The following is a 22,628-nucleotide window of genomic DNA, read 5'->3' as shown; positions in this document are numbered from 1 at the left end:
TCCGTAGTCTAAATTAGAATTTAATTTGTTTATTAAAAAAATTATATACCATTGGTTAAAAACTCAATAAGTAACTCAATAATAAAAAAATATTTTAAGTTAATTTTGATGTAATTTATGGAATTAAAGCTGTACACTAATAAAAACAAAAACAGAGAAATTGCGATTAATCCAACAACACATGGAAGCAATCAACGGCTGAATATATAATTTTAGGAGATTGTTTGAACCGCCAGGATGAGAAGTAGAAACGACAGCGTCACCACACTGTCATTTTTGTTTTTCGTTTTCCATGTAATGTGCGATGTATTCTCTTGCAATGCACGCGTTAAACTGAAATTGGTGCGCCGAAACTACCAATTCTACGTCCTATTTACCCATTGGGTTTTATCAGATTTTTCATTCTCCTCTCTTAATTGCATAGAGTTTTCTGTATCAGTTCAGGGAATTGTGGCTTGATCATCATCGTTCGGAAGTTTCTGTAATTCCCAGATTCCAATTTCTCAAAACCCATGTTCGTTTTCTACAGAGCTGTGTATTTTTAGTCATTGTTATTGAATGGGGTTTTATTTTTGGATTTCTTCTCTACATTTGTCTTAATGGATAAGTAATCCGTTATTTTGGTTTACCATTATATCTGCGGAAAGAAGTTCTGAAATTTGTTTTTCTTCCAGTTGCTCTCACTTTGTTCTGTTTTTCTTTGTTTCTGGAAATATTTGCTATGGAGATTAACATAGTTTTGTCTGATTTGTTATTTCAGAAATTGTAGCCTAAAACGAAGAACCATTAGTTGTTGTTTAGTGGAAATATTTATTAGGTTGTCTTGTAGCAGTATACATGGAAAATTTTTATTGTGTTGAAATTCCTTTCCTCTACCCTCTGTTTTCGCTGTTTCATTTATTTGATTTAATTTATTTCCTTATCCTCACTCGAGAGTTAGATTGAAGAATGCAGATCATTTTATACTCGGGGTAGCTGTCATCTGTTCCCTTGCATATGTCATAGTTTTTTTTTTTTTTTTTTTTGGCGTTATTTTTATGTTTGAATAGCTATAGCATTGCTGTATCTTCTTGTTCAGTGAATATAAATGGAAATCAAGATCGGTTGTTTGTGGGTACTGGGTCTTGCATTAGTCTGGATATTCTTATAAGAAAGAGTACTTGTCATAAGCTGTTGGTCTCACTCTGCTTTCGTTTTCATTAATTAATGGTTCACCAAATTTTGATTATTTAATTCGATTTTGCAACAGTCTAGTAACTAGTAAGGTACTTGAAATTGGTATTTCAATTTCCGCATCAATGTGTTAAATGAGGAATTATGAACAAGTTGTTTCCCCCACGCTTTCCAGCTTTTTTCAGATTTGGCTGTGCAAGTATTATGGGGTTGGTGAGGTGATCATCATGACCAAGAAACCGGACCCATATCCCTTACATTGTGGAGTGTTGGAGTTTCTTTGACTTGGTGGAAATTGGAATGGAAAAGAAAAGAATAGACAACTATGAACCAGGGCCACTTCCTTCACCAAAACAGTTGGACCGATTTGGGTTTGTAAAGCAAGAGCTTAGTAATTCTCATGAAGGCTTAACAAAGGGCAGGTCAGCCTATGAATTTGAGAGGTATGTATTTTTTCTCTTACTTTTTTTCCCAGCAAATCATTTTGCATTTTTCAGCTAGAAGGAATATGAAGGTTATTGAGGTTCTCCTATTCTACTAGATGTTAATCTTAATCAATATTATCGACAAAATTTTTGCAGAGAGGAAAGAAGAGTAAGGAAATGGAGGAAGATGATTGGAGTTGGTGGAAGTGATTGGAAGCATTATATTAGGAGGAAACCTCATGTGGTCAAGAGACGAATAAGGAAGGGAATTCCAGATTGTTTAAGGGGTCTTGTTTGGCAGTTGATCACTGGAAGTCGAGACCTTTTGCTGATGAATCCTGGGGTTTATGAGGTACCTTTTATTTATATATTTATTTTTTACTAATGTGACTGGATAAATTGATTGTTGAAGATGGTTCTTTTGCCTTCCAACTGATGAATTTTGGTTTCTGATTTGTAAAAGGCTTTGCCTGAATTAGCTTTAAACTGTAACTAAGCCCATGTTTAATATCTCATTGCAATGCATTATGCATAGGGATAAAAAGCACACCACTCTCAGATGACTAGAATTTATAATTGAAGTCCTTGTTTGATTCACAGATGCACGGTATTCCTACATCAGCATTTTCAGTTCAACTGTTGAAACATATATCTGAATATGTAATTGAGACTGATGTCTTATGTTTGAATTTTCTTTGAGCTGCAACTGAGTTCATGTTTAAACTTTTATTGGATCCCATTATCTCATTCCTATCTCTATCTTTTTCATTCAAACATGTAGGAACAAATAGCACACCACTATCAGATGACCAGGATTTATGATTGAATTCTATCTTGATTGATTCACAGAGCATGATATTCCTACCATAGCATTTTCAATTAACTGTTCAAACTTATGTCTGAATAAGTAATTGAGAGTGAGATCATAAACCCCATACCACCTCTTTCTGAAAGAGGCATGGGCATGGCAGCTTCGCCAAGTGAAACATCACTGCTAGTGGCAGTGTTCTAGAGCTTAGCCTTTGTGCATCACTTCAGCTTAATGATGGTATAATTAGGATAATATGCTGAATGTCTGAACTCAGCTTGGCTGCCAAATTTCTATTTCGATAACATTATCATTTCAGTCATCTTCTTCCTGATATATGGTGCAAGGGATGAGCTGGGAAACTAGTTTATATGTGCCTCATTGTGCTTGCTCTTTTTTCCCCTTCCTATTGAGAAATTCAACAGGGAAATTACCAAGATCTTCTGCACTACATTAGTTTTTACTTAGACCTGTTTATTGGTTAAAGGAATGTTCAATCTCAACTAATGTGATTTGTTGACCAACTTGTGTCTTGTGTTAATTTTCCATTGGTACTCCTTTCCCTTTTGTGTGGGTGTGCATGTTCATGCAAACATACCTGGGCTTTTGTGCATTATGCTGATAGAACTTCATACATATTTCAGCAATTAGTCATATATGAGACATCAGCAGCAGAGCTGGATATTATTCGAGATATTTCTCGAACCTTTCCTTCACATGTTTTCTTCCAGCAGAGACACGGACCTGGTCAGAGGTCCCTCTACAATGTTTTGAAGGCATACTCAGTCTTTGATAGAGAAGTTGGATATGTTCAGGTCTGCATCTTTTGTCTTACTGCTGCTTTTTTCTCTGGTTAAAATACAAAGGAAAATAATGACATTTGAATTGTCAAAAATATAGGGAATGGGATTTTTAGCTGGTTTATTGCTTCTATATATGAGTGAAGAGGATGCATTTTGGTTGTTGGTTGCATTACTGAAAGGAGCCGTCCATGCTCCAATGCAAGGCTTATACCAGGTAATTCATTTATTTAAGAGCTTCTTCTTATCACTTTAGGGTTGTAAGCATTTTAGTTGTTTGTAAATGTTAGTTTGAAGTAGAAAAGACTATTTACATATATTTATTTCCTATTATATAACAGTAAATAAAGTAAAACTATATCATGTGTATTGATCTTAGTACAAGGCTTGAACATTTGATGGAATGTCGGTTTGCTATTCAGCATCAAGTTGTGTTATTTTTTTTCCGTCTGTGTTTCCCTTTCTATTTTAGATTCTCACAATCTGATATGTCTATCACAGTCTGATTTTGGTTAGTTACACACTGCTTTGTACAGGATATTAGATTATCATTTGTGGGTGCTCCTTTTAGGTATATAGCCTTTTGAATTGACTTTTCTGTGTATTTACTGGATTATTTTGTAAGATTAACAATGCACAACTCAATAAATGGCCATCATCTAGTTGGGGTCCTGCCTAAGCTGGCTCCTTGATGGAATTAGTTTTACCTACACTCCATTTTTTGGGGTTTTTATGGATCCATTGAGTATGGAGAAAACTTTACCATTCACAAATTTTTTTGTGGGTATAACCTCTTTTTTGTGCTAAGGAATTGCTTAATGACTGAGCTGCTAACATCATTATTATGCAAAATCTTCATCTACCATTGTCTTCCCCTTTTTTAAAAAAATTATAAATGAGACCTGGATCCTTCCCTTTTACTATTTGAGTTAGAGTCCAAGAGCATGCAGCCCCTGAGAGTGCATTAAATTTTTGCTTTAGGCGGGACTGCCTCTTGTACAGCAATACCTTTTTCAGTTTGATCACTTGGTGAAAGAGCATATGCCAAAGCTGGGAGAGCATTTCATCCAAGAAATGATAAATCCGAGCATGTATGCAAGTCAGTGGTTTATAACTATTTTCTCTTACTCTTTCCCATTCAACTTGGCTCTTCGAATTTGGGATGTTTTTCTGTATGAGGTCAGTGATTGATAACGTTGTATCTCTTTTTCTTTCTTTGTTGGCATCATTTTCTGGTTGGTGTTTAATGTCTTATCAACATCTTTCTTGGCAGGGTGTTAAAATTGTTTTTAGAGTGGGTTTGGCTCTGTTGAAACATTGCCATGATGACTTGGTAAGAGTGGCCAGTCATGTTCTTTGTTTGAGAACTAATTTTTATGTAACACCTGTTTTTGTTCTTCTGATAAGCAATGTTCCCTTGTTATCAGGTAAAATTACCCTTCGAGAAACTCATACATGCTTTGCGTAACTTTCCCGAGGATGCCATGGATCCAGATGCGTTATTACCCATGGCTTACTCATTTAAGGTTCTTTCTCTCTCTTGTATTATTACCTTTGTGGTATTATATATTGCTGCTAAGCTCCATTTATTTCACGGAAATAATTTTTTTAGAAAATTAATTTTTTGCATTTCCTAGTGTTTGAGGTATCTGGAAAAATTAATTAAAGAAAAATATTTTTCTGGTCAAATGAAAATTAAGCCATTTTTAAGAAAAATGTCTTCTTCTTTTCAAATGAATAAGTTATTTTCTAGATTTTGAGGATATTATTAACATTACTGGATCTCATTCACATTTCTTATTTACTAACATTGAAACCAAACACTGAACCATTATTACTGTTGTGTGCTAAGATAAGATCCTAACATGTAAACTAAGGAATTTAAATTGCTATTCTACACAATGTCAAACATAACATTTTCCGCCTTTGGTTTCAGGCATCACATATACATATTTGTGGTGGTTTTTTGAGTAACATGAGTTGTTCAGTTAATGACTGTGTTTATGTATTAATATTCAGGTGTCGAAGCGATTGGAAGAATTGAAACAGGCGTATGACAAGAAGAATGGGAAGGTAGTTCAACCTCTGTAATCACAGAAATTTTTTTGACTAATCTAAGAGTAGCCTTGCCTTGCCTTAATGAACCTGAGGGATCTAATTGTTTTGTTCTTTTTTTTTTTTGTGAATGCAGCTATCTAAATGACTGCTGCTGCTGCTCTTAGTATCCAGAGTTGTTTCAATCATGGATGACTCCTCATTGTTGATAATGTCTGTGTCAAATGTTGAGTTGTAAATAAAATCTTAGGGCGACTACACAGGTCATGTCTGTTCCTATTACTTATCAAATGTAAGACTATCATTTTAGTTACCCTTGGAAAAAAAAAAAAAAACTCACTATTTGGTTCCTTAATTTTAAAAAAATATATTAAAATATTTTTAATATTTTAAAAAGATTATTAATTAGTATTTGCATTAAGTTTAATAATTAAATATTGTAAAAAAAAAATTAAAATACCTTTAATGCGGATGAATTAATTAGTAGATTTTTTATAAAATTAAGAGGTCAATTAATAAGTTTTTTAAATTATAAAGATTAAATAGTATAATATTTAATGGTAAAAATTAACTAGAAAATTAGTTAGTGAATTTTTTAAAATGTTAGGAACATCTTAATGTATTTTTAAAATTTGGTATCAATTAATGAGTTTTTGTATATTATAAGGATTAATTAATAATTTATTTTTTAAAAAAATAATTAAAAAAAAAAAAAAACTGTTTTGCTGTTATAGAGCTATTTAACTACATTAAATTTGATTTAAAGTAAAATTTTTAGTAGTATCTATCTAATATATTTAAGATATTATAGAACAGGTTGGGGTTAGATTGGTGGAATTAGTAAAGAAAGCATCCAATTCTTATCGATTCCTTTATTTATTCAATAATCTGTTCTGGACTCACAAGCAAGTTTCATGTGCTTAAGGGAATATATTTATGGACATATTGATTTGATCCGGATAATTTTTTTTTTAGGAAAAGGCCTTCTTTAATAAAATTTTAAATATCTATTTTTAAAAAATAAGTTGTTAAAATTTCAAAATTATTAAGTCATAAATGTTATCTGTCCTAAGGGAAGGAATGGTGTTTAGAAGAATGGATACGTGTCACCACATAACACCTATTTCTCCGCGAATCTAGTTACCGTTTTTGTTAAATCATATATATTTCTACTTTTCCTAATCATTTAAAACACATGCCCAATAATTTCTAATCGTCAAATGCAATTTAAGCTAAATCCTACACGCCCTAAATCAAATAGGCCTGGAATTTGCGAACAGAGATTTAAAAAAAAAAAAAAAAAATTTACAACTGAAGTGCAAAATTAAAACCTTTTATGCTAGAAAATGATTTTAATATCAACGGGCTTTAAGAGAGAATGTTTTGATGGAGAATTATTAATATTATTTTCTTGAACAATGTAAATTTTATTGCATTTTGCAAGATCATTAGACAGAAAATTACAATAGAAAATAAAGACTGCCGTAAAATGTAAGAAAAATAAAACTTAAATCATTTTAAGTCAATGCAAATTAAATCAATAAAAAGAATCAAACTAAAATTCATTCAACTTAACGTATTGAACTAACAGAATTAATTGAAATTTTATCAAAAATTATATACTCAGACATAAAACTCGACGCAATCGAGATGTTATCTCCATGAATAAAACAATAACAAATCGCCAAACACTCACTAACATTTAGATTTCAAAATCAAGTAAAGTATAAAAAGAACATCATTAGAAGAATACATGAAAGAGCTCGTGGCAACTCTGATTTGAGGGAGGTGAATCATCGGATGCAGCGACAACTCCTTAAAATTTCATCGTAAACAGCATGTAAAGCCTTTTCAAATAAAAATAAATTAAAACTATACATACAAAACTCACTTCCCCTGTTCAAAGGTACTAATAAGATCACAAAACTAACAAATGAAACAATAAAGTCAAAACTAGAAATTAATTTCGTTCTCGAACCTTTCTTTCTCCACACAATCCCATTACTTTTTTATTTTTTTAATTAAAAATTATTCAGCATTTATTTTAATATATAATTTTTTTATAAATATGCAAATTTTATTATTTACGAATGAAAAATAAAAAAAAACATTATTTTTATATTTTTTTATTTATTGATAATAAAACTAAAAGAAAAAAAAGTGCCATTTTGGGATACTGGAGACGTGCATAATTTTTGTGCATTGTTGATAGGATGCATATATGAGGAAGTTAGATTCCAAATGAAGCTGCCACGCAAGACAAGCGTGGGAAAAGGAAAAGACGAAAAGACTTGCGAGTGAGTGAGTGCTGGGTCCTGGGTCCCCCCCCTCCTAATATTCCAAACCCGCGGCCCAAATTGATTCTCTTTCTTCCTTCATAACTATACATGATTAATAAGTCTAACAAAGCAAATTTGGAATAAATATTTCCACTCTTGAATTTTATTTAAAAAAAATATATATTACTTTAAAAATATTTCAACACACATTTTAAGTATTTAAGAGTATAATTGAAATAAAATTACAATTCAAGTCTAAATCTTTTAGAGAAATTTTTTTTATAAAATATATTCATACTATATTGTATTAAACAAAAAAAATAACATAATTGAGATAATAAATTTTATTTCTTATTTGTTACACTGCAAAAACATGTAAAAGCCACAAAAAGTAATTTTACATGATTCATGTGCATGCTTTTTTTTATATCCTTTCCTCTCCTTGCAGGTGAAAACGATTCAAATAAAAAAATTAATTGAATCAAATTAATTTAAAAATTTAATTTAATTTTTTATTTAGTTAGATTTTTAATTTTAAAAATTTCAATTAATTTGATTCAGTTTAATTTTAATTAGAAAAAATAAAAAAAAATCAAATCGAATTGATCAATGATAATATTATATTATTTTTAATAATATAGATATTAGATTATATTAAAATTAAAATATTTAATTAGATTTTAAAATACTAAAAATAAAATATAAAAAATAAAAAAAATTATTAAAAATTTAAACCGATCAAATCAAACCGAATCAGATCAATTCAATTCAATTTGATTTCTAATCAAAATCAATTCGACTTGATTTTTATAAATATTAAAATTTTAATTTTAATTTATTAAATTCAGTTAAATTTTAAATTGAACTGAACGAAATCTACTAACTACGTTTAAAATACTTATAATTAAAATTTACACAACTCAAATATGCTCTACCTGGGAAATAATCCTCCATTTTATTTATTTTTCCATATCAGAAAATATTTCTCAAAAATTTACAATGATTTAGTCATAAATATAACATTTTTAATACATTCACCTTTCATATTATCTTACTACAAATAAACAACTTATATTATTAATTGTTTTTTAATTATTTTTTTTAAAAAAATTTAAAACGTGGGCGAACTCAACTGGGTTAGGTTCAATTTAATTTGGCACTTTAATTATTATTATATTTTTTAAATATATGTGAGATTCCTAATTCGCGAATCAAATTTCAAATGAATCGGTTAGGTTCAAGTTTTATCTCTGGGCGTTATCGTTGGGACGCCTACTTATAGTTTCTTCTCAAATTGGATGCGATTGAACAATAATTTCCCGTCAATTGGCGTTTCTAACAAAATCAACATGGCAAGATAAGGAGAGAACCGGAAATGTCCAAATTGCCACCCACTTGCCTTCACAATTCCTAGTCGGCACGTACCCTGCTATGCGTAACAAACACGCCAGGAGGGCGCCGAGGGCAGTTTAGTCATTCCAATTGCCGAAAAATAGGTGGCACGCACTCAGCACTAACAAATTCTTGGAAGGAAAATTTGAAGAAAACGGCCTTTACGAAGGGTAAGACTGTAATTATCTAGAAAATCCTGGGCATTCATGGCTTTCTCACACTCATTTTTATCCCTATATAAAGCGCCTTACAGAATCGCAAACTCATCTCACAAACGTTTAAGAAAAGAATACCTCTCGTTCCATTGCCAATCTCAAGAGCATCGTATCATATACGAATCTCTCTTCTCTTTCCTCCAGTTTTTAGGGATTGAATTTGCGTATCGCTGTTGTGATATCGGCATCTGATCGCTTTGTGTTTCAGTTTTTCAATCGGTAATCTATATTTGTTTTTGCTCTGTGCTTTACGTTGATTTGAGGGCCCTTTTTTTGGCTTTTTATTTAATTTGGCGTTCTGGATTTGGTTTTTAGGGTTTGATTTGATTGAGGTTTCATCAAGAAAGGTGTTTAGAGGATCTTGGGTTTTTGGATTTGAATTTTTTCATATTGGTAAGTGTTTTGTTGTTGATTTACATGTATTGTTGGTTAGCCTTGGTATATGTTTATATATATATATATTAGTTATGCTGATTGTGTTGTTTGGTGCTCGAAATGTACAATTCTGCTGTTATCTTTTGTAGAAATCAATTCAAGATTTTTATGCTTTTGACGTTCCAGGCAGATTCTTTTTTTTTTCCCATCCTTTTCTTTAATTAATTGGTTTTTGTAATTGCCATGCTAATGAATTGTATTCTAAATTTAACAAATCCATTGGTCTTCGTAATTTTCAGGGATTTTTATTTTCCTTTTCTGGAACTTTTTTTTAACTATGTAATATTCGGGTAATTTGATAAATGAAAATGAAGATATATATATATATATATATATATATATATATATATATATATATATATATATATATATATATATACGTTCTTGTAATGTAGCTAAGCAGTTTATTTTCTATATAATTACCCTCTGATCCTTGCCTTTGATTTTAGTTGATATCATTGATTCAATTTTTGTTTCTTCTTCCTTTGGTAATGATTTCTATGTATGGTGTTGTTTGCAAATGCTATTGTTACTGTATTAGTTTTAGGTGCATAGGCTACTCTCCTTTATCCTCTATCTCCGAGGTTTTATCTCACACTGATTTCTATTTGATGTTCTGACAGGCAAAGACTGAATGATCTAATGGAGTCTAAAGGTGGCAAGAAGAAGTCTAGCAGTAGTAAATCCTTACTTTATGAAGCTCCTCTTGGTTACAGCATTGAAGACGTTCGACCCCACGGTGACATCAAGAAGTTCCGATCTGCTGCTTACTCTAACGTGAGTTCGATTTTAAGCTTATTTCCCCCCTATCTGTTTTTTATATGTAAATGGCTTCCTGATTATGCGTTTTTTTTTCTTTTGTGTTTGGCAGTGCGTCCGAAAGCCATCCTGAGATCTTCTAACTGTTGACCGTTGTAGCTCTTTCTTTTATTGCTTTTGTCTTCTATTCTGCATTTCTCTTCTACTTTGCTTGTTCTCTCGTTCTCGTCCTCTAGAGGTGTTGTTTTTTCCTTTGAGGCAAGATGGCCTTGCCTGTTTCTGCTATTGGATTTGAAGGCTATGAGAAGAGGCTTGAAATATCATTTTCTGAGCCTGGATTCTTTGCTGATCCTGGAGGGATGGGCCTCCGCTCCCTGTCCAAATCTCAAATAGATGAGATTCTCAAACCAGCTGAATGCACCATTGTTGATTCACTTTCTAATGATCATGTTGATTCTTATGTTCTTTCAGAATCTAGTCTCTTTGTGTACCCTTACAAACTTATTATCAAAACTTGTGGGACTACCAAGTTGCTTCTTTCAATCCCAGCAATTCTGAAATTGGCTGGTGCTCTTTACCTCACTGTACATTCTGTGAGGTACACTCGTGGGAGCTTCATATTTCCTGGGGCTCAGTCATTTCCACATCGAAACTTCTCTGAGGAAGTAGCCGTCCTGGATGGCCATTTTGGCAAACTTGGTTTGGATAGTGTGGCATATGTGATGGGTAGTCCTGAAAAAGGCCAAAAATGGCATGTGTATTCTGCTACTGCTGATGTGGCGTGCCATTTGGGTCGTGTTCACACACTTGAAATGTGCATGACTGGCTTGGACAGGGAACGAGCATCAGTTTTCTACAAACAAAATTCCATTTCTGCTGCTGTGATGACCGAGGAATCTGGTATTAGGAAGATCCTTCCACAATCTGATATTTGTGATTTTGATTTTGAACCATGTGGCTACTCCATGAATGCCATAGAAAGGGATGCAGTTTCTACTATTCATGTTACTCCAGAAGACGGTTTCAGTTATGCAAGTTTCGAAGCTGTGGGTTACAAGTTAGAGTATGTGAATTTGAGTGAGCTGCTTGAAAGGGTTTTGGCATGCTTTGAACCAACTGAGTTCTCCATTGCATTGCATTCTGATGTTTTAGACGATAAGGTGGGAAAGAAGTTATTTCTGGATGTGAAAGGATATTGGTGTGGAGGGAGGAACTATGAAGAGCTTGGGAAGGGTGGATCAATCATCTATCAGAGTTTTGTGAAATGCAAAGGCTGTGCATCTCCAAGGTCAATCCTCAAGTATTCTTGGAGCGAGGATGAGAAGGACGAGGAAGTTTGAAGAGAAATAGGTCTTTCTTAATATTATTATTTTTTTATGGCGTGTTTATTTCTAGCATGTAATTGAATAAAAGTCTCTCACGGGGTATGATTGAGAGGCGAGTTATTGGTATATGTATCGTTAGGGTGCTGTTTTATTGTAAACCTTGCATATGTCGAAATTTGTATTCAATAACCTTAACCTAAATAAATGCAATTTGTGTTGAGACTCATTTTTTATTAATTGAAAAAAATTTTTATAAATCAATCATGTGTATACTAATCATTGTGATGGTAGAAAGTAAATTTTTTTTTTTTAAAAAAGATCTAGAAAATAATTATTTAGTCCACAATTTTACAACTAATTTTTTATTTTAATTTTTTTAAATATTTAATAATTAAAATTAATAAAAGAATTAATTAGTAATTTTTTTAAATATTTTTATAATGCAGAATAATATAAGACTTCATATATAATTTTATGGAATAAAATTGAACTAAATACTTATTTGAAAAAAATATATAAACAACAAAATAACAGAATATAAATGATAAAAAGATTATTATTTGATTTAGGTAATATAAAAAAAATATTATTTAGTCTTTTAATTTTAAAAATTTATTATAAAATGAATTGATTTTTTTAAAATTGAATGTGTTTTTATTATATTATTGAGAGTAAATATTATTATTGTTATTATTATTTAAAAAAAAAAGTGAAAGAAAAGCTAGGGAAAGACTCACTCGGATAATTACTAGTGATGGGTAGGGTTATGGGAATAGCATATAACCCATGTGCATTAGAATATATAGTTGTAAAATCCTTCAAATTATAATGAAAGATAAGGCTTTATTTGGAATATAATTCAATTCCAAATTCTTTGAATTCGTATGCTATTAATATTACTGTCATCTTCACTCAAATCAAATCAACCTTACTAATTTTAGATATATCAATATGCAAATTCTACCAGCTTGCAATTAAATTTCCAAAAAAAATCAAAACAAGTTGGCCGACGATAAAGGAAGAAAAAGGAGGAGGCCAAATAAGATAAAATCTAATTATAAAAGAAAAGACAAGTTGACAAAAAGCCACAAAGGTTCCTTTTATAAAAAAGAAAAATGTCAAAAGGCAGATGGCTAAGGCTTAGCCGTCCATTGCTTGCTTAAATGTTAAGGCCACAAATAAATTTAGATTCACATGTCTGCAACACAAAATTCATGGAAGGTCCTAGTTGCTGCCTGCCTGTGCGAGATTCTTTTCACTCCTTCAACTTCTATTATTCTATTTTGGTTGGACTTTCCTACCCATTTATGCAATTAAATTTCTAATATATACAGCTATCTACTTTGACCCACAAACCTTCCAAAATATTCTTACTTGATAATGACAATTTCTTGTCCAAACCTTAAGAACGAAGCCATTTTGCTTCCATCTTTTTCTCTAAGAATAATACATCCCTGCCCAAGAATGAAGCAGGAAAAGAACTACAGAAATCCCATTCTCCCATTTGAGCAATGTATCCGGAGATCAAAACTAATGAAATCCACCAGAAGTGATGACTGAAAGCGAAGCCTTGATTAAATTGATGAATGGAGTTCATCCACGAAAGATATTCGATATGTATGGCTGGTGAATGAACATCAGCCATGTAACCTGGAAGATGAAGACATACATTTCAACTTCCAATGTCTTGTCAATCTTCAGTGGATTATATGGTTTATTGTATCACTTGGAATCTTTTAATTTTGCACTGGAAGTTTTCCTGCAATTTTTATTCATACCTGGCTCGGCTTCTAAACCAACTTATATAATAATTCCTAAGTAATATTTACAATAGTGTGCATTCAATCAATTTGGTTTCAAACTAAATTTACTTAAAAAGAAACAAAAATCAAACAAGACATCTTAAAAGAAACGAAAACCAAACAAGACATTTTTTTTATTTACTGAATCAAACCGTAATATAAAAAAATCGAATTGAATCAAATTGTAGCTTGTAAAAAAAAGCAAAATTTTTAGAATGGATGTCCGTCAAATTTACTATATTGCTAAAAACATTGCCCGAAAGAAAGAAGTGCTAGTACAAAGGCAGCATTCAACTAGGATTAAAAAAAGCTGCAAAATCATTCATCATCTCAGCTAATATCATATTGATAATTGACATTCTCACTAGTAGATTTTGTGATTCGTTAATATTTTTATTTTACCTCCAATAAGTTGAAGAAGTGAAAATTTGCATAAGGAACAACAAATGCCAAGAACTCTTAACTTTCTACTTCCCATATTGTAAAAGAAAAGTTGACACAGAAGTTTCAGCTCTTGATCGTTCTACACATGGCTTCTGTTGCATTCAGTAAGGTCGAAACTTTCTAGCTGCTCTCAGTTGCTGAATCCGTTTTCTATCCTGCTCAAATTTACTTTGGAGTGCCAAAATTTCTGCAAGAAATGGATGAATAATATGTGAATGTCATATCACCTACTGAAGAATAAAGCTTTCTGATTGATCTGCAAATCAACCACAGTGATACCAATAAGAAGCAACTGTGCTGGCTATTGTTTCTTAGATGAAGACGCTTGATGGTAATTAACCTGTATGTCTTTTAGAGCATGCATATTTCAGGAACCTATGACATTTCATTCTCAAGTTTCAACTGCTTAATTTTTTGCACAGTAATTTAATATACACGGTGAAAGATTCATACCGCTCCTCTGAGCTTCTCTTTTTTGAAACCGATAGAAGTCTGGCCCAACCTCTTTGCCCTTCTTCTTGGTCAACTGGCTCTCTGCAACAGCTGGGGCCACAGAACCCACAGTCATTCCACTTTCAGAATCTGTTGTCTTCTTCCTTCCTTTGTGGTGCACAACAACTGTCCACCCATCTTCTGTAGCACGGGCTTCTCTTTCTTTCCTTTCCTGCACAGCACCATAAGATAAATGTGAAACTAAACAGTATGTACATGCTTGCCACTGGCACTGAGAAAAATGAGAGGAAAGACTCCAAAAGAACATTTGAAAAGAAGAAACAAAACAAAACACATAAGCATGACATGGATCACATAATCTCACAATGGAGATATGCATATCGATTTTAAATCTTTTCATGAGCAAAAAGCAAAAAAAGGCATAAAGTAAATCAGGAAATTATAAAGCATGTTCCACCATATCCTTAAATTATTGGTAGTGCATTTAGTGGGACAGATTGCATCACTCGTAAATAATTTTCATATCAGACAATTATAGGAAAGAGGCTTTTTTACAGGCATCCCTTTGCATAGGCATAAGAAAACAGTATTAATGATCAAGCTTGCGTGTTTAATCATGGCAAGACAACAACTAAGTATTGAGAATTGACAAAGAAAAACTTGCCCCACATGATTGTCAATAAAGAATTGATTGAAGTAATGCATGAAAGAGAAAATACCTGTTCAAGTTTTTCCTCATGAGCAATTATAAACTCATCTATCCTTTGTTGCAACACCTTCAGACCTGGTCTACTTTGATGGTATTCCATAAGCCATTCTGTAACACAAGTACTAAGTAAGACCATTAAATAATATAACATGCCTTTTCATTGACAATGGTGAAATATGCACAGAAAGATCCCATAAATAAAACAGACATTTTGCAAGACAACCAATATCAAAGAATTGAATGAGGAAACCTCGGCTACTTCGTGCCCCTTACATTTTTCCTTCTTCAAGAAGGAATAGACAAAACAAAAAATGAATGTCTTTCACAAGCCCCTTGAAAAGTATGAAAAAACCAGAAAGATCAATGAACAGATAGCATTTGTGGCCATGAATAGATATTATGGACATGTCTTAACAATTGGAGCTAATGCACAGGCCCATTTGAGCTAAAACAAGCAATAGTCACATATAAGTTGGCTTGGTCCCCATTTCTATGTGATTTCAACAAAACTTGATGCAAGTTTGCCACTGAATTACTAGACAACATCACCAATTTTAAGATTCATACTTCTCATTCCTTTTGAGCTGTCCTCTTCCCCTGAAGAAATGTAATAAACCCCATCATGAACAGCCTCTTCCATCTTCTCTGGCATGGTCTCACCCTTCTTCAATTTGCCATGCTCCTTTTTCTTTCTGTGAGATTTCTTGGATTTACCTAATAGAAAGGAGACCATGAGACAACATATTAATATGATTATAATATAATGTTTTCTCAAGAAATTATGTATAAATCAAACAAATATGTTTGCTTATTTACGAGTTCTGATATCTTCTCCAATAACAGCTTCACTCTGCACTTTGAAATCGTTCATATCTCCTTGAGTTTCAACTAAGCTATGATCTGCTGCCTCATCATCTACATAGAAAGAAAATTGACTTGATCAATCTGTGAAGAATAGCATGACTGACACAGTACAAATAGCAGGACAGAAATGCCAATTAGGCATTTTGTTGGACAGCTTGAACATGGAAACAAGCCAAAGGGAGAAAACCAAAGGAGAAAGATTAAAGAATTTATGGCAATGATTTTGGCAATTCAGAAACTCACTCCAAAGTGATAAACATATTACTGTGTGCACACTCAAGAGAGACCATTTCGTATTGAAGGACTTTGTGAATGAATTTGGCAAAACTCATTTCCACTTTGCAAAATATAATATTTATCAAACAGATAACCTATGCATATACACAAATATCTCCAGACAATATGATATCACACACAGTACCTGAGATTCAATCTACCAAAAGAATAGAATTTACTTATACAATGTCCAATCCTATCCACTTACCACTTTGTTCTTCACAACCATCTTGCCAATCAGATTTTCCAACCGGAGCATTATTTTTCTCACCTTTTCTTTTCTTTTTCCTCACTTTGTTCTTGTTCTTTTCTCCTACTTTAATTAGTTTATCTGTTGGAGAAACAGAAAGCAATATATGAGACAAAAGCATCATGAACCTAAATGACAAGTTTTTGTGTCAGCCATTTTCACCGTTATTGATCAGAACAGCTATACCAGCATCATCATTATTCTCTTTCTCCCTTTTCCTCTTCTTCTTTCCAGCGGATTTGATACTTCCAGTTCCATTCCCTTTTTCCTTGCTATTTAACATTACTTCTGAAATGGAAAAATGCCATTTGCTAATAACTCTCAACAAACTTCAGTATAAACAACACTAGTCTGAAATACAGTTTCAATTGTCAGTATGGTTCAAGGACAAGGCAAACAAAGAAAATTCAGAGGCATAGCCAAGGACAGCTTCATTGCAAAAAATGATTTACAATTTTTTAATCACATCCTTTTCTTTTTGAACCAAATCAATTGGAAATTATCAATCTATGATCCCTCATAAAAGAAATGATTAACAATAAATGTTCTTCATTCATTTTGGTAATATTAAATTAATAGTTTAGAGCAAGATATTGCAATTATATCCTTTAAAGTCCTTGACATTTCAGAAAATTACTTGAATTGCTAGTTCATTGTTTACGAAAAATACAAGTTCAAGCATTATTAAGCTTATGTCATGCAAGCATTTATTTCTGAAATACTTCAAACTTCTTAAATATAACCAATTCATGCTGAAGAACAAAAGACTGGCTCGTGTTGCCAAGTAGTAGTATTCCACTAGATAATGATCGGAGTTTTGTTTGGAACAATGGGTCCAATGGTTTACTAAAAGGATAAACTAAGCATATCAAGTTCCCATCTATACACGTAAAAGCACTGGATTTTGTTGCCAAGTAGTGGTACTTCACCAGATGCCCATGATCAGAGTTTCACCGCAAACAATGGGTACCACCTAATCAGTGGTTTAATAAAAGGATAAACTAAGCAATACCAAGTTCCTAACTTGTGCACCTAAAAACACTGGCTTTTGTTCCAATGGAAACAATGGGGTATTACGTAATCAATGGTTTAATAAAAGAATAAACTAAGCAATAGCAAGCTCCTAAATCATGCAACTATAACACTGGCTTTTGTTGTGAAGTAGCAGTAGTTCACTAGATGTCCATGATCAGAATTTTAGTGGGAACGATGGGATACCACATATGACATAACCAATGGCTTAATAAAGCCTAAACTAAGCATTACCCAGTTAAGGTTCCAACTTCCCCAGTTAAGGTTCCAACTTCCGCCACAGAAAAACATTTTTTCATGCAGCTGCTACCAGGTGTAAATTTGCCACCTATTGGCTTCAAGGAATCCCAAGACTAAGCACATTACAAGACTGACTTCTAAATTCCAAAAATATCTTTTAAACAAAACCGTAATTGAAAATCATTTCCACGAACAGTGTTGTTTCAATGAGAATTTCACAGCTGTGTTAATTGGAGAAAAAAAGAAATAAAAAGGTCGGACCAAAGGCATTCGCTAATTACCTTATTTGAAGCGTTCAATGCTTTAATTAGCACTTAATATCTAAGAACTATTGTGAAAAAGTTTGATATTCATATAGTGGATTTGGAAAGCAAGCTCTCTCTTCAACTAGCCTCAACAAGAATATCAACCACAAAAGAGGGAAAAATTCCTACGAGCGTTTATCCAAAAAAAGCAAACCACAACGCACTTGCTAAATGCTAATGTAAGAAAACGAATTTTTTTTTTTAGCAAAAGAAAGTATGCTCAATCAAGACTTGCGAGTAAGCCCGATTAACCGTCTGAATTTAATTTGAAAGAAAACAACGACGCAGAACTATACTCACACACAAAGAAAACAAAATAAGATTGGATGATAGAAAATTTAAGCAAGAGATACCCTTTTGAGACAGCTCGATACTACTCTTCTTAGCTTTCTTATTCTTCTTCTTCTCCTTCGGTTTCTCTTTCAAGTCTCCCATGTCTGAACACTTCCGCTTCTTTCTGTAACAGATACCACAAAGAGAAGAGAAGCATATGCAGGGAAGAGTAGGGCGCCACACCTATTTTTGATGGGTGGGCGAATTTAACCCGCCTGATCTGCAAACTAACCCGGTTCGTTTACCCAATGGACACGGTTACCGAAATATAAATTTTATTTTAAAAAAAAATTAATAACAGATTTAATTTATTCATTTAGTTAAATAATTTAATTAATAATTATAGTTTAAATATTTATTTACATCATAAATATTAAATAATTAATTTTTTAGTAATTGATATGAAATTAATAAAAATATTATTTTACTAATAACAATAAAAAAAGCCTTAATTTATCCTTTTTTTATTTATATCTCTTGTTTTATAAATACTTAATTCTTATACTTTTTAAAAATTAAATTTTTTAATTAAATTATCGAACTATATAAAACTTAAATAAGTGAAAAGGAGAAAAAAAAAAGAATTAAGATAATAATATTAGATATACGGTTTAATTATTATATTTTTATAAAATTAATAAACAATAAAATTATTAAATAAATTAATAAAATTAAGATCTGTGGGCCATGATCGGAAATGGTTGGAGGCCCATCAAGTGAAAACCCCAAACAAATCACCCTAAAACCCTAAAAAATACACTATTCGAATTTCGATTTTTCGATCAACCCCAGGGCACGCTGGTCTTCTCTCTCACTCAAGAACACTGATCCCACTCCTCAGAAATGAGACATTCATGGCGATTGTTGTTTTTCCGGAATTGCACTCGCTCGTCTCTCAGAAGCCCTGCTTATCCCTTCCATCCTCATTTGCAGGTACACTCCTCTCCTCGCTCTTTCTATTCGCTCCTCACTCCTTCATTTCAAGTTAATTTGTCGGACCCTACGAACCCCATAAATTCCAAAATCCCAATTTGTCGCAATTTCTCATCTGAACCACTGGTTGAAAAGGAAACGGATCATTGTTTTCTTATATCTGATATTTTCACTAAATTTACTGACTTCAATGATATTAACAAAGAATTGGAGTTGAACGGTGTTGTTATTAACTATGAATTGGTATTGAAAGTGTTGAAGTCCCTTGAGTTCAGCCCTGATGTGGCTCGAAGGTTTTTCGATTGGGTTTTGGAGAGAAACTCTGAAAGATTGAGCTCCAAAGCTTATAATTTGATGTTAGGGATTCTGGGTGTTAATGGATCCGTTGAGCAGTTTTGGGCTTTAGTTGAAACCATGAAGAAAAAAGGTTATGGTGTGTCAAAGGGTGTACGGGATAAAGTAGTGGAGAAATTTGAGAAGGAAGGATTAAGGAGTGATGTGGAGCAGCTGAAAGCAGTTTTTGCAACAGGATCTACGGATAAATCTGTGGAAAAAGTTGGTTTGAGGGCCAGCAGAATTGTTAGGAATCAAGTATGGGGAGAGGATGTTGAACAGAAAATTAAGGATTTAGATGTAGCATTTTCAAGTAATTTTGTGAAGATTGTGTTGGAGAATTTAGCTATGGAACCTATGAAAGCGTTGATATTTTTTAGGTGGGTTGAGGAGAGTGAGCTGTTTAAGCATGATGAAAGGAGTTATAATGCAATGGCTACAGTTTTGGGAAGGGAAGATTGTCTAGACCGGTTTTGGAAGGTAGTTGATGAAATGAGGAGCAATGGATATGAAATGGAGAGGGAGACATATGTTAAGGTTTTGGGACGGTTTATCAAGAGGAAAATGATTAAGGAGGCTGTGGACTTGTATGAGTTTGCAATGAGTGGTGCTAATAAGCCTTCAGTGCAATGCTGCACCTTTTTGTTGAAGAAGATAGTTGTTGGTAAAGAATTGGATATGAATTTGTTTTCAAGGGTTGTAAGGATATTTGTTGGAAATGAGTATGTATTGACAGATTCTATGCTTGATGCAGTTCTGAAATCTCTAACAACTGTTAGTAGATTTGGAGAGTGCAATACAGTTTTGAAAGAGATGAAGGAAGGCGGATTTCTACCTAGTGGTAGTCAGCAGAGAAAGATTGCATTCAGGCTTAGTCATGCTGGTAACCATGATAAAGTGAATGAATTTATGGATCATATGGAAGCATCTGGTAGTGATTTGGATTACAAGGCATGGACATCTTTAATTGAAGGGCACTGTGCATCTGGGGATCTTGAAAATGCATCTGCTTGTTTCCAAAACATGATTGAAAAGGAGGGAGTTTCTAATGCTAATTATGCCTTTGAATCTTTAGTAAATGCATATTGTTACAAGAAAAGAGCTATAGATGCAAGCAAGCTTCTGCATGGCTATGTTTGTAATAATCAATTAGAGCCTCGGCATACTACCTACAAAGGATTGATAAATAAATTATTGGTTCAGGATGGGTTTTCAGATGCCTTGAATCTATTGGATTTAATGAAAAGTCATGGTTTTCCTCCCTTTGTGGATCCGTTTATTAAGCACGTATCAAGGTCTGGAACAAGTGATGATGCAATTGCTTTTATGAAGGCTATGACTTGCAAAAGGTTTCCATCTACATCTGTGGTTCTTCGTTTATTCAGAGCCTTTTTCAAGGCTGGGAGGCATGCTGAAGCACAAGATTTCCTGTCCAAATGTCCACGTTACATCCGTAATCATCCCGACATTCTAAACCTTTTTTGCTCAATGAAATCTGGTAAAAGTATTGCATCTGCTGCTGTGGCTGTCTAGACATTGTTGGAATGTACAACATTTTGTATGTTGTGAGGTCGATGTACTTTGGCATTTGTTCAAAAGTTTTGGTATAAAAATTTTTTGACACTCTCTTTGAACTTTTCCTTTAGAGTAATAATCAACTTTGGTTACTTGAAATAAAACCATATTAGATCAAGTTTCCAAAAAAAAATGTTGCCTTTATGTTACAGAAGCTTCCCTTTTCTGGCAGTTTCTATTATTGTCATTATTGTTCATGACTCCCTAAGAGATTGAATAAATGGTTATGTTTAATTATTAGGGGAGACCAAGGAAAGCACATGACTCATTTGAGCACTAGATTTCGCCATTGATTTTTCATGGAGATGGATGAAAGTTTTTCTTTGTCTAAGTATATCCATCTCATATATAATCAATAGCTAGAAAGCTAGTGTTTATATAAACGTGCTTTCTTAAGCCTCATTAGTTTTAAATTTGTTTGAATTAGCACTGAAATTCTTGTCTTTTGCTAGTGGAAGATATCATTTTCCTATTTATGTAATGCATGTGGACTCATATATATCACGTCATTGTTACATGTCTGGAATTTATTGTTATCTTTTCTAGCAATCTTGAAGTGGTTGAGAGAAAGATACATAAAAGTTGACTTTATTTAGGTTTAATTACTACGTTCTCTCTCTTTGAGATACTTACCGAGTCATTTGCTTATTCCCTTGAAAATGGTTCATATTTGGCCAATTGGATAAAAAAAATTTCAATATTTACACATTTCAAATCTTTTTAATCTGTGCAATTGCTCATTCAAAATCAAATTAAAGTTTTGCACACTTAAAATTTTACTCTCAAGTATATTCCTGCATCAAAATCGAAGCTGTATGATTATACCTTGGATTATATACAAAATTTTCAAATCTTGAATGTTACGTCATATATGCAAAATCTCAATTTCAGGTCTTCAATGACATATCATGTGAACAAAATTTCAAATATAGAAATGTGTTTAGAAAATTTTAAAGTGTGAATTACTATTAGGTTTCTATATTTTGTCAACATTAACTATTTAATTTCTGTTTCTTAATTACTCAACTAAAACACCATATATTTTGTGAAATCAAGTTTTATAGTCATTTTATCAAAGAAGATGATCGTTAACTTATATTAGTTTTGTATATTTATACTGTAAATCACATAATTTTATATATATATTATTTAATTTTTATAATTTTAATCATACATACTATTTAGTTTTTTCAATGAAAATTAAAATAAGTTAACAAACACTACATTTGATAAAACAAAAAAAAAATTGATTTTTATAAAATATATAGATTTGTTGTAATTGAGTGATTAAGAAATAAGGATTAAGTAGTAATTTTGATAAAATATAGAGACTTAATAATAATTTTCCTAATTTAAAATGGTATACACAATACACCAATACCATTTTAAATTAGGAAAATTATTATTAAGATC

The 22,628-nt window shown here is 32.4% G+C and overlaps 4 protein-coding genes across 7 annotated transcripts; 3 read left to right on the top strand and 1 right to left on the bottom strand.

The window, feature by feature from the left end:
* The first annotated feature begins 244 nt into the window (after positions 1 to 244).
* On the top strand, positions 245 to 5,616 carry LOC110609086 (EVI5-like protein). Of its 2 annotated transcripts, none has more exons than XM_043957181.1 (10): positions 245 to 514; positions 1,349 to 1,616; positions 1,755 to 1,950; positions 3,051 to 3,221; positions 3,307 to 3,423; positions 4,188 to 4,385; positions 4,480 to 4,539; positions 4,634 to 4,732; positions 5,226 to 5,279; positions 5,398 to 5,616. In XM_043957181.1, the coding sequence occupies exons 2-10, from the start codon at positions 1,474 to 1,476 to the stop codon at positions 5,407 to 5,409; spliced, it is 1,050 nt and encodes a 349-aa protein (XP_043813116.1). In that variant the 5' UTR covers positions 245 to 514; positions 1,349 to 1,473; the 3' UTR covers positions 5,410 to 5,616. The 2 variants fall into 2 exon arrangements, with proteins under 2 accessions (XP_043813116.1, XP_043813118.1); XM_043957183.1 differs by having other exon boundaries at positions 247 to 481.
* Positions 5,617 to 9,187: 3,571 nt separating this feature from the next.
* LOC110630917 (S-adenosylmethionine decarboxylase proenzyme) lies at positions 9,188 to 11,884 on the top strand. 2 transcript variants are annotated; one of them, XM_021778567.2, is made up of 4 exons: positions 9,188 to 9,366; positions 9,463 to 9,540; positions 10,206 to 10,359; positions 10,454 to 11,884. In XM_021778567.2, the coding sequence occupies exon 4, from the start codon at positions 10,605 to 10,607 to the stop codon at positions 11,679 to 11,681; it is 1,077 nt and encodes a 358-aa protein (XP_021634259.1). In that variant the 5' UTR covers positions 9,188 to 9,366; positions 9,463 to 9,540; positions 10,206 to 10,359; positions 10,454 to 10,604; the 3' UTR covers positions 11,682 to 11,884. The 2 variants fall into 2 exon arrangements, with proteins under 2 accessions (XP_021634259.1, XP_021634267.1); XM_021778575.2 differs by lacking the exon at positions 9,463 to 9,540.
* A 1,804-nt stretch (positions 11,885 to 13,688) lies between these two features.
* Positions 13,689 to 18,560, bottom strand: LOC110600985 (ribosomal RNA-processing protein 7 homolog A). Of its 2 annotated transcripts, none has more exons than XM_021737958.2 (8): positions 18,395 to 18,560; positions 16,651 to 16,752; positions 16,423 to 16,545; positions 15,891 to 15,989; positions 15,642 to 15,788; positions 15,085 to 15,182; positions 14,366 to 14,576; positions 13,689 to 14,099 (listed from the first exon to the last, which is right to left on the bottom strand). In XM_021737958.2, exons 1-8 carry the CDS (start codon positions 18,474 to 18,476, stop codon positions 14,014 to 14,016), a joined length of 948 nt encoding a protein of 315 aa, XP_021593650.1. In that variant the 5' UTR covers positions 18,477 to 18,560; the 3' UTR covers positions 13,689 to 14,013. The 2 variants fall into 2 exon arrangements, with proteins under 2 accessions (XP_021593650.1, XP_021593641.1); XM_021737949.2 differs by having other exon boundaries at positions 16,627 to 16,752; positions 18,395 to 18,558.
* Positions 18,561 to 19,131: 571 nt separating this feature from the next.
* LOC110630908 (pentatricopeptide repeat-containing protein At3g02490, mitochondrial) lies at positions 19,132 to 21,471 on the top strand. Its single transcript, XM_021778554.2, has one exon. The coding sequence runs from the start codon at positions 19,218 to 19,220 to the stop codon at positions 21,171 to 21,173; it is 1,956 nt and encodes a 651-aa protein (XP_021634246.1). The 5' UTR covers positions 19,132 to 19,217; the 3' UTR covers positions 21,174 to 21,471.
* Positions 21,472 to 22,628: the final 1,157 nt, after the last annotated feature.

This window comes from Manihot esculenta, chromosome 1 (assembly GCF_001659605.2).
Source record: "Manihot esculenta cultivar AM560-2 chromosome 1, M.esculenta_v8, whole genome shotgun sequence".
Classification (NCBI taxonomy): Eukaryota; Viridiplantae; Streptophyta; class Magnoliopsida; order Malpighiales; family Euphorbiaceae; genus Manihot; species Manihot esculenta.
Note: the sequence above shows the minus strand (reverse complement) of the source record. Positions and strands in the feature narration are given on the sequence as shown.